General features: G+C 38.0%; 1 protein-coding gene across 1 annotated transcript in view; it reads left to right on the top strand.

Moving 5' to 3' along the window:
* Positions 1 to 10,364, top strand: part of CGAS (cyclic GMP-AMP synthase) — a 44,056-nt gene extending 33,692 nt beyond the window's left edge. Inside the window, exons 3-5 of the mRNA XM_007945216.1 lie at positions 2,932 to 3,174; positions 8,531 to 8,633; positions 10,013 to 10,364. Of these exons, the coding sequence (XP_007943407.1) occupies positions 2,932 to 3,174; positions 8,531 to 8,633; positions 10,013 to 10,364 (698 nt within the window). The remainder of the gene's footprint in view (positions 1 to 2,931; positions 3,175 to 8,530; positions 8,634 to 10,012) is intronic.
* Positions 10,365 to 11,616: the final 1,252 nt, after the last annotated feature.

Raw genomic sequence — 11,616 nt, 5'->3', positions numbered from 1 at the left:
CTCTGTAAATCTTCACCCAAATCCTAATTAAAAAAATAAATAAATAAATAAAAAGAATTCCCAGGTATAGAGTAGAGCTGACAAGGGACGAGGCTGTAGTCACTTCTTGGCCACAGAGAGAGCAAGTAGTTGGACCTGTGGGCTCAGGACCATATTCACAGGGGACATCTACAACATTGTTCCACATCCTACTTTGGTAAGTAGTACCTGGGACCTTAAAAGCTTGGAAGCAGCCATCTAGATTCAACAATGGGTCACTCCTCATCCAGAGCAAAGAATAATGAAGAAAGCCAAAGATTCATGGAAACAATTGGTCCAAGCAACTGGTACACCATGAGATCCTCAGCCTATATGACTATGAGACCAGAAGAACTAGATGGTGCCTGGCTACCACTGTTAACCACTCAGAGGGGGATCTATGTAGGAGATCCTGGATAGAGTGGGAGAACAATGTAGAACAAAACTCAAAATCATTTTTGGGAAAAAAAAAAAGGTGGGGAGGACCATCAGGTTTGCTGGTCTGATTGAGCCTGATGGAACCATTGAGACTATAGCTGCTCTTCAGGTCTGGAATTGAACTCACTCCTGTAGCTTCCAGCCAAACAAAAGGCAGGAGTATGAGGTAAACATTTATACTAGGTAGATACACTCCTTGGAGAGAACAATCATGGGAGAATAGAAGGGCTGTGTATGCACAGGGATATAGCTTAGGGGGCAGGAGTGCATGGAGGGAAGGACACAGGGAAGAGGTAACTATGGAAAGGAAGTGGGAGGGGAGCTGTTGCATTGTGGTAGATTGTAGTCAACGTCATGAGACAAAGTGTATGTGAACTGCTGTATGGAAAGTGAATTTGCTCTGTAAATTTTCACCCAAATCAGAATAAGAAAAAAAAGGGGGGGGGAGCTTGCAAGTGCCCATTTGGATGCCAATGGGTCTCTTCTCATCCAGAACAAAGAAAAATGAAGAAAACCAAAGGTCCATGGAAACAATTAGTCCAAGTGACTGGTATACCATACAGTCCTCAGCCTATATGACTGTGAGACCAGAAGAACTAGATGGTTCCCAGCTAGCATTGTCAACCACTCAGAGGGAAATCTATGTAGGATATCCTAGAGAGAATGTGAGAACAATGTGGAACAAAACTCAATCATTTAAAAAAAACAAAAAAGGGGCCTAGGTTTGCTGGTCTGATAGAACCTGATGGAAGCACTGAGACTATGGCCCCTAGCTGCCCTTCAGGTCTGGAATTGAACCCACTCCTGTGGCTTCCAGCCAAACAAAAGACAGGCATATGAGCTGAACTTTTACATTTTGGTCAGTACACTCCTTGGAGAGAACAATCGTAGGAGAATAGAAGGTCTATGTATGCACAGGGAGACAGCTCGGGGGTCAGCAGTGCATGGGAGGGAAGGACACAGGGTACAGGTAACTAGGGAGGAAGTGAGAGGGGAGCTGTTGCATTGTTGTAAATTGTAGTCAATGTTATGAAACAAAGTGTATGTGAGCTGCTGTGTGGAAAGTGAATTTGCTTTGTACATTTTCACTCAAATCACAATTAAAAAAAAAAAAGTTTTATCTGTGTAGAAGCCAAGAGATGGGTGAATGCAGGGAGGAGTGGGTGTAGGCTCAGGGGAACAGTATATTTTAGGATGAGAGACATTGGAACACCTTTGCAGGCAGATCTGAATGATCTTACAGAGGGAGAAATGGCTGATGCAGGAGAGGGAATAATTAAAGGAGCAAGGTGCTTGAGAAGGTGAGACAGAAGGAAACCAGAGTCCATGTGCAGTGATGGCCTCTGAAAGGGGAAAGGACATTTCAATCGTGGTAATAGAAAGGAAGAAGGAAACCATGGGTAAAAGATTTGCAAGTTTGCTGACTTAGTGATGGGAAAATGATGGCATTTTCTAGGACTTTTCTCCTTGATGCTTTATCTTCTCTTTCACCATGGTCTCTCCCAAAGGTTTTATACATGTCTATAACTACTTGTAAGGAGCTCTGGTGATATAGTGGGTAGGGCATTTGGCTGCTAACCATCAGGTCAGCAGTTCAAACCCACCAGCTGCTCTGTGGAAGGAAGATGGTACAATCTACTTCTGTAAAGATTTACAGCCTAGGAAACCCAAAGGGGTCTCTATGAGTCGGAATTGACTCTATTGCAATGAGTTTGGTTTGGTTTTTGGTTTATAACTACTTGTAAACTCTAATCCCCAAAACCAGTATTTCTCATCCAGATGTCTCTCCCAAGCTTCTGAACACTATACTCACCTGCCCAGTAGCCATCTCCACTTGAGTGTAGAGGTTCAGTGTGTCTAAAATGGAGTTCATCCCAGCCCCACCTTTCTTCTACCTGCTTCCTCTATTGTGGAGAATGGAATCAACCTCAGCCATTTCCCAGGCCAGAATCCTGGCATGGCATCCCAGGCTCCTACCTTCTTCCTTACCTCACACATTGAATCCATCCACCAAATCTGGGGATTAGAACTTTTAAGTTGCTCACCCTTCTGCTCCCTGTCTCTTGACTCTCATTGCCTCTGTGCTGCCACAGGCACCCATCCTCTAGGCTAGACTACTGCTATGGTCTTCTCTCTGGCCTCCCTACTTCTTATCTGGCCTCTCCTCCAGACTTCCCTGCAGACATCTGTAATTCAAAATGAAACTTAATCACAGCGTTCCTAACCCCCACAGTCTTCAGGGGCTCCTCATCCTATCTTATTGTCTTAATAAAATCTTAATGTCTTCTCATGGTAAATATCAATAAGTATTGGTTAAATGAATAAAACAATTTCTTTAGTGGCGTCAGTTTCCATTTTAGAACTAATTTTCACCTTGCACTTAGCACTTTTAGGTTCCTGTTACATTATTTTCTCTAGATTTCCAGATAAAACTGGATCTATGAAACACTTTCTTTTTTTTATATGTTTAAACAGATACAGATATTGTTGTGAAGAGGAAGAAGAGAGGGAGCCCTGCTGTAACACTTCTTATTGGAAAACCTAAAGAGATATCTGTGGATATAATCTTGGCTTTGGAATCCAAAAGCAGCTGGCCTGCTAGCACCCAGGAAGGCCTGCCCATCAATAATTGGCTTGGAGCAAAAGTTAGGAATGAACTGCGACGGCGGCCATATTACCTTGTACCCAAGCATGCAAAGGAAGGAAGTAGTTTTCAAGGTATTTCGAACATAGGAGTTGATATATAAAAGAGGTACTAATGGAGAAATAATTGTTAATGTTATTTACTAAGGCAGTATAAGATGAACAGCCAATTAATGCTGATTGCATTTTAGGAGCCAGCAGGCAAAATAAGCTAAAAGATGGGAGTTTGATGAGAGACGGAATTAAAAAAGGCATGATTGTAGTAATTAATAATATCAAATACTCAGCTTTAAAATGTCTAGTAGCCCACATTTAGTTTTATCTCGTTTTTCATAAAGAAAGTTAGTATTGGCCTTAGAGTCACACTGTCCTGGCTCTGAATCTTAAGTGTCTTCTCTCACTCGTTGTGTAGTTTTGGGCTAGTTACTAAGCCTCTCTAAACCTATTTGCTCATCTATACAGTGCGTTAAGGACCCTGGTGGCTTACTGATTAAGTGCTCAGCAACTGTCGGAAAGGTCGTTGGTTTGAACCCACACAACAGCTCATATGAAAAGACTATATTTGACTTCGTAAAAAACTGCCAAACTGTTCTTCCAAAGTCGCTGTGCCATTTTGCATTCTTACCAGCAATGAATGAGAGTTCCTGGTGGTCTGCATCTTTGCCAGCAATTGGAATTGTCATTTAAAAATATTTTCAGCCTTTCTAATAGGTAAGCAGTATGGCACAAATGGTTAAGTGCTCTACTTTTGGCCAAAAGGTTGGAGGTTTGAACCCACTCAGAGGTGTCTCAGAAGACAGGCCTGATGATCTGCTTCTAAAAGGTCGCAACTTTGAAAATCCGATAGAGCAGTTCTACTCTGCACACACGGGGTCACCATGAGTCTGAATCAAAATCAACTTGAAGGCAACTTACAACAACAACTAAACCAAAACCAAACTCCCTGCTGTTGAGTCGATTCCAACTCATAGCGATCCCTCCTTGGGTTTCCAAGGCGGCATCTCTATGGAAGTAGATTGCCCGGTCTTCCTTCTGAGGAGTGGTTGATGAGTTTGAACCTCCAGCCTTCTGGTTAGCAGTCAAATGCCTTAGGCACTATGCCACCAGAGCTCCTACAACAACAGCAACAGCGGTATCTTACTGTCCTTTTAATTTGTATTTTCCTAATGACAAATGATGTTGAACATCTTTTCATTGGCTTATTTTCATTGTATTGTCTTCTTTGGTCAGGTGTCTCTTAGTAATTAATCATTTTTTAATTGGATTGTTTTATTATTGTTGAGTTGTAATGGTCTTTGCATATTTTAAATATAAATCCTTTATCAGATATGTGTTTTACAGATATTTTATCCCAATCTCTAGCTTCATTCTCTTCATGTTATTCACAGAGCAGAAGTTTATAAATTTAATAAAGCCGAACATCAATTTTTTCTTTCATGGATCATGCTTTTGTTGTTTTATTTTTAGTGTGATTTGATTTGCATTTCTCTATTATGAATGACTTTGAGCATTTTCATGTTTAAGAGCCATTCACATTTCTTTTTCTGTAAAAACAATGTTCACATCTCTTGCCCATTCTTTATAGAGCTGTTGTTCCTTTTTCTTGACTATTTGAAGATATTCTTTTTTCTGTAATAAAAGTTTCAATATTTTTTTCCCATTTGTCATTTTTCTTTTTACATGTGGTACTCCTTTGCCATTTTTATGTAGTTAAATGTATTAGTTGATTCCTTTATTCCTTCTGGGTTCTGAGTCATAATAAAGAAAGCTTTTGTTCACTCCCAGTTCACAGAGGTATTCACCTGTATTTTCTTTTAGGACTTGAAAAGTTTCATTTTTCACATTGACAGCTCTAAACTGTTTATTGTATTTCCTCTAAACTGATGTGTAGTATGGGGAAGAAATCTAGTTTTCACTTTTTCATTGCTGCTCATTTACTGCCAACACCTTATTTAAAAACTCCATCTTTAAGTCAGTCTTTTCCCCAGTGATTTGATATACCACAAACTTTTTTTTTTAATCTTGAGCCCACCCCCCACCAAAAAAATCTTGAGCTTAGTATTTTCAAATCCTTACATTGTTGTTGTTATTGTTATGTGCTATCAAGTCAGACCTGCCTCATAATGACCCCTCCTTGGGTTTCTAAGGCAGTATCACTACCGAAGAATATTGCCCAACCTTCCTTCTGAAGAGTGGCTGGTGGGTTTGAACCACCAGCCTTCTGGTTAGCAGTCAAGTGCCTTAGGCATTATGCTACATTAGGGACTGGCAAAGTTTTTCTGTGTAAGACCAGTTAATAAATATTTTAGGCTTAGTGGTTCAAATCATCTCTGTTCCAACTCTTTCACTTTTCCATTGCATCACAAAAGCAGCTAGATAATATGTAAATGAATGTGACTATATTCCTATAAAACTTTGTTTACCAGACAAGTGGAGGGTTGAATTTAGCCTATGGGCTGGATTTGATTCCTCTTCCAGTTGTATGTGTGGCACATGACATAGTCCAGTTCTTAAATCTTTTCCTTTATAATTAGTGCTTTTAGTCTCCCATTTTAAATATTTTGCCCTACTCCTAGGTTATGACAAATATTTTTCTATGTTATCTTCTACAAACTTCATTATTTTACCTTTCACATTTATATTTGTAATCCACCTGGAATTGATTTTTATTTTAGTTTTAATATAGTACTTTTCGTGTCCTGTTTGAGAAATTTTTCTCCACTTTGAGGTCATAAAGATATTCTCCTACTTTTTTTTTAACCTACCATGGTTTGGTTAGGTTTTTTTTTTTCACCAGAGTTAGGTAAGTAATCCATCAGGAACTGATTTTATGTATTGTGTGAGGTAGCAGTTAAATGTTTTTAAAAGTTGGTTTAGCATAATTTATTGAAAAAGTCTATCACTTTGCCACTTTTTTCATATACTTATTGCCCATAAATTGTGTGGCTATTCTTGCACCCTTTGTTCTTTCCTCATTAATCTCTTTGTCCATCCTTGCACTAATACCATATTGCCATATACAATGTATGTTTATAATAAGTTCTCCATATTTTTCCTTCTTCAAGAGTATTTTCAATATTTCTGACCCCTGTGCATGTTTTTATAACTTTTGGAATCAGCTTTTCAAGTTCTGCAAAAACATTTTTTGGGATTTTGATTGAAATTATATTGAATCTATAGATAAATTCAGGGAGACAACATATTAATAATTTTGAGTCTTCCAATCTGTGTAGAGATGTACATCTCCATTTACTTATTTTATTTATGCTTCTCAGTGAAGTTTTAGAGTTTTTTCAACAGAGGTTTTGTAAAATTTACTTATAAGCAATTAGTATATTTTAAAACTTCATTATGGAATATTGTAAACCAGTATAAAGACTAAAGAATATAAGCACCCAAAGAACAATTAAAAAACAAAAAAAAAAAGAGTATCTTGAATTCCCATGTATCCATCACCCAGCTTCAGTACTCATTGACTCATTGCTAATCTTGATTTATCTACATCCCTTCATTGTTTTGAGGAAATACAAGACATATCATTTCATCTGAATATCTTTCACTGTGTATCTCTGGGAGCTCTGGTAGCACAATGCCTAAGGCATTTGACTGCTAACCAGAAGGCTGGTGGTTCAAATCCACCAGCCACTCCTCGAAAGGAAGACTGGGCAATCTACTTCCGTAGAGATACCACCTCAGAAACCCTCATAGTGGAGGGGTTGCTATGAGTCAGAACTGACTTGACAGCAGTGAGTTTGGTTTGGTATATATGTCTACAAATAAGTATTTACAAAACCAAATAATAGTTATCATACCCCAAAATGAATAGTAATACCCTAATATTAACACAGAAGTCTCTGTGTGGTGTAAATGGTTAAGCACTGGACTATTAACTGAAAGACTGGCAATTGAAACCCACCCAGAGGCACCATGGAAGTTAGGCCTAGTGACCTTCTTCCAAAAGGTCACAGCTTTGAAGACCCAATGGAGGGCAGTTTTACTCTGCACATACAGGATCACCATGAGTCAGAATCTACTTGATGCCACCTAACAACGACTCACTCACTCGTTGCCATCAAGTCAATTCCAAATCATAGTGACCCTCATTGGGTTTCTGAGGCAGTAGATATTTACAGAAGTAGATAGGCCCATCTTCCTTCTGTGGAGCAGCTGGTGGGTTTGAACCGCCAACCTCCTGGTTAGCAGTCAAATGCCTTAAGCACTACACCACCAGAGCTCCTTCTAACAACAGCAGTCAGTATTTAAATTTCCACTTGTCTTGTGTCATGCTTTTTTCTTTTTCAGTTTGCCTGTTTGAAACAGAATCCAACCAAGGTCACAAACTGATTGGTTAAAATGTCTGTTAAATCCCTTTTAACATAACTTCCCCTCCTTCATCTCCACCCCACCCCCGCTTTGCAGCTTTGCAACCTGTTCTTGAAGAAACAGGTCACTTGGGCTGGAGGGTTTCCCACAGAGAAGATTTTGCAGACTTCACTCCAGTATTGTCATTTAACATGTTTCTCTTTCCTCTGTATTTCATTGGCAGTTAAAACTTATAGGTAATTGATATTTTTTATGCTATTATAAATCGTATTGTCTTTAAATTTTTCATTTTTCTTTGTTGCTGTATATCCAAATACATTTGAATTTTGTACCAAACTAAACTCCAGACTCTGCCATCAAGTCGATTCTGACTCATAGCAACCCCCTTTGGGTTTCCAAGGCAGTAAAATCTTTACAGAAGTAGATTGCCCAGTCTTCCTTCTGCAGAGTGGCTGATAGGTTCAAACAGCCAGCCTTCTGGTTAGCAGTCAGTTGCCTTAGGCACTAGGACACCAGAGTTCCTTGTATTATAAATGGTATCATCTTTAAATTTTTAAGTTTTCTTTGTTGCCAGTATATCAAAATAAATTAGAATATCATAGCTACAGCTTTGGTAAATCTTAATAAATTCTATTTATTTGTAGATTCTTTTGTATTTTCTGTGTACACAATTATATCATCTATAGCCCTGGTGGCACAGTGGGTAAGTGCTCAGCTGCTAACTAAAAGATCAGCAGTTCAAAACCACTAGTTATTTATTTTAAAATAAATTATAACTTATTTTGTATTAATCCTAACACTTGCAAGGATGTTATAGAAACAAAAGATTTGAAAACTGAATTTAGCACTATATAAAAGGTAATCCATTTTACCATGACTATTTTATGCTCTCAACCCTCCCCTCAACCATTTTTCCCATCTCAGCCCATTGTTTGCTTCAAAGCACTTAATATGCAATGTACGTTATTTATTCACTTCTTTTCTACTATCTCTCCCCTAGAATCTTTTCAAAATGATATTTTAATGACAAGAATAGCTTAAATATTGTTTTGTATAGATATGGGTAATATTAGTAAAGTATTTTTCTATTTTTCTTTTCAAAATTAAGAAGAAACATGGCGGCTATCTTTTTCTCATATTGAAAAGGACATTTTGAAAAGTCATGGGCAAACTAAAACATGCTGTGAAAATGGTGGCGTGAAATGTTGCAGGTAACTTTCTTATTTTGTTAAAGGTCAGATTATCTGTGGAATGCTTAATTCTTTTTTGACCAGATAGTTCATGGATAGCTCAAACCTAATGATAACCAGTGCTGGGTTGGGCCCCAGGGGCAGGCCAAGGCTGGGCTGGTCTAGAGAGGGTAAGCTTTAAGCCAAAGTCATCATATCCAAGGGTGTGGTTAGAAGGCAAGGCCTGGATCACATGGATTTCTATGGTGGGATAGAGTGAAAGACTAGAACACTGGCTGGAGCAGTGTGATGTGTGTCATTAGTCTGGTTGCTTAAAGGTATTGTATATTAATATCAGGTAACGAGAGGAGGCCAAAGGGTCTAATTGGATCCTTTCTTTGGGATGGTTTGGCCGTGTTGAAGGCCAGTGACTGACTGGCCAAACTTGAAATAACACTAAGAGATGGGTAATTATTTTTCTTGATAGTATATACATTATAAAGAACTGATTTTCAAAACAAGTTGTTCTGTTCATTTGAGTTTCTCTCACAGACCAACATAAAAGTCACAGAAGTTAAAAGGTCAAAACAAGGATGCCCAGTATGTAGGCACAGGAAGTTCATTAATGTTTATATGCAGGCATTGAAGAAAATTGGATTCCTAGTAAGACTAATTTTTTATTAACCTTAAATTTTGTCAATTATTAAATAACTGAATGGATAATGTAAATACAGTCAGCCCTCTGTATCCGAGGGTTCTACATCCAGGAATTCAGCCAGCTGGGGATTGAAAATATTTTTTTAAAAAAAGCAATCAAATGGTCAAAGCACTCCCTTAAAGGCTAAGAGGGAACAAAAAGTACTGTTTACATAGTATTTGCATTGTATTAGGTATTATTATAAGTAATCTAGAGATAATTTAAAGTATAGGGAAGGATGTACACAGATTATATGCAAGTAGATAAGGGACTTGAGCATCTGTGGATTTTGGTGTCTGCTGGGGGAAAGGTGGTCCTGAACCAGTCCCATGCTGATACTGAGGGATGATGGGATTTGCAGTCCAATAAAGCAAAATTGTTTTCTAAAAATTGAAATAAGATCTTTCTAACCACTGAATAGCTGGGTGAATAATGTAAAATTGATTTTAATATAAAAAAATATTTTCAAAAGATCAATTTCATGTAGTTGAATTAATTGTGGTAGAAGCTGGAAATAGTATGAGGGAAAAAAAGATTTTTTGTTTTTGAAACTTCAAACCATATATTTTTAAAAAAATCAGGTTTTGGTATGACTTTATATTATTTATATATCTTTATTGTTTTAATATGTTTTTCCTGTGAGATGTCTAAAATCCTTTCCAAAATGGGATAAGTTTTAAATAAGTAAAAATAAATGTGTGTTTTCTTTTTTTAAAATCAACAGGAAAGAGTGTTTAAAACTGATGAAGTATCTTTTAGAACAGTTGAAAAAAAAGTTTGAAAACCGAAAAGAACTGGACAAATTCTGTTCTTACCATGTGAAAACTGCCTTCTTTCACATATGTACCCGAGACCCACAAGACAGTCAGTGGCACTCCAAAGACCTGGTCCACTGCTTCAATAACTGTGTGACATACTTTCTTGATTGCCTCAGGACAGAGCAACTGAAGCATTATTTTATTCCTGGATTCAATCTATTCTCTCCAGACCTAATTGAGAAAATAAATAAAGATTTTCTGTCAAGGCAAATTGAATATGAAAGAAACAATGGATTTCCAATTTTTGGTGAATTTTGAAATTACATTTTAAGAAAAAAAATCTAGAATTAGAGTGACTTTCTAATAATTAGAATGTTTTAAATTTGTCACTGCTCTCAGTTTTTCTTAGTAAAATATAACATGATTGATTATGTGAGGAAAGAGATTTGTCAGGGAATAAGCAGCAAAAACTCTCACTGCCATTGAGTCAATTCCCACTCCCGGCGACCTCACGCGTTACAGAGTAGAACTACACCATAGAGTTTTCTTGGCTAGAACCTTTACTAAAGATGTTCGCCAGCCTTTCTTCTGCAGAGCGACTGGGAGGATTGCAGCTGATTGCAAACTGCTTGCACCACCTAGCAACCTTTAAGAAGCAAAAGGAGTATTTAAAATCCAAAAATTGTGCCAAATTGGAATGAAAAAAGAGGCAAAATATGTATCAGTTTAATTAAATTCATCAAACCTTGTTGAACACCAATTCTTCACCTTGCAGAGGTATGTAGAAGTTTGTAAGGGACAATATTAGTAGTGCTCATTGCCTCCATAAAACCTGTAGGCTTTGCTGAACATACAAATATATTTGGAAACAATGTCCCATCCTAGATGCTAGGATAGATAAGAAATGAAAAAATAACTTCTACGTTGTCTCTGCTCTCAAGAAACACATAATTTTCTAAGAAATAGTTACAGTCAAGATAATCAAATGACATATTGCACTAGGCAAATCTGCTGCAAAAAATCTCCTTAAAGAGCAAAGATGTCACTTTGAAGACCAACGTGCACCTGACCCTCTCAAGCCATGGTATTTTAAATTGCCTCATAATGCATGTAAAAGCTGGCCAGTGAATAAGGAAGACTGAAGAAGAGTTGATGCATTTGAATTATGGTGTTGGTGAAGAATATTGAATACACTATGGATGGCTAGAAGAATGAGCAGATCTGTCTTGGAAGATTATAGCTGGATGCTCCTTAGAAGCAAGGATGGCGAGACTTTGTCTCTCGTACTTTGGTCATGCTATCAGGAAGGACCATTTCCTGCAGAAGGATATGCTTGGTAAAGTAGAGTCAGTTTAAAAGAGGGAGACCCTCCACGAGATGGATGGACACAGTGGCTGCAACAGTGGGCTCAAGTATAGCAACACTGTGAGAACAGCACAGGACTGGGAAGCATTTTATTCTGTTGTACGCAGGGTCGCTGTGAGTCATCAACAACATGTTGTTGTTGTTGTTTGCCGTCGAGTTGGCCCCAACTCATAGCGACCCCTCCTTGGGTTTCCGAGGCAGTATC

This window comes from Orycteropus afer, unplaced genomic scaffold, assembly GCF_000298275.1.
Source record: "Orycteropus afer afer isolate SDZICR_OR568_19922 unplaced genomic scaffold, OryAfe1.0 scaffold00133, whole genome shotgun sequence".
Taxonomy (NCBI): domain Eukaryota; kingdom Metazoa; phylum Chordata; class Mammalia; order Tubulidentata; family Orycteropodidae; genus Orycteropus; species Orycteropus afer.
This window is presented reverse-complemented; position numbering and strand designations above follow the sequence as displayed.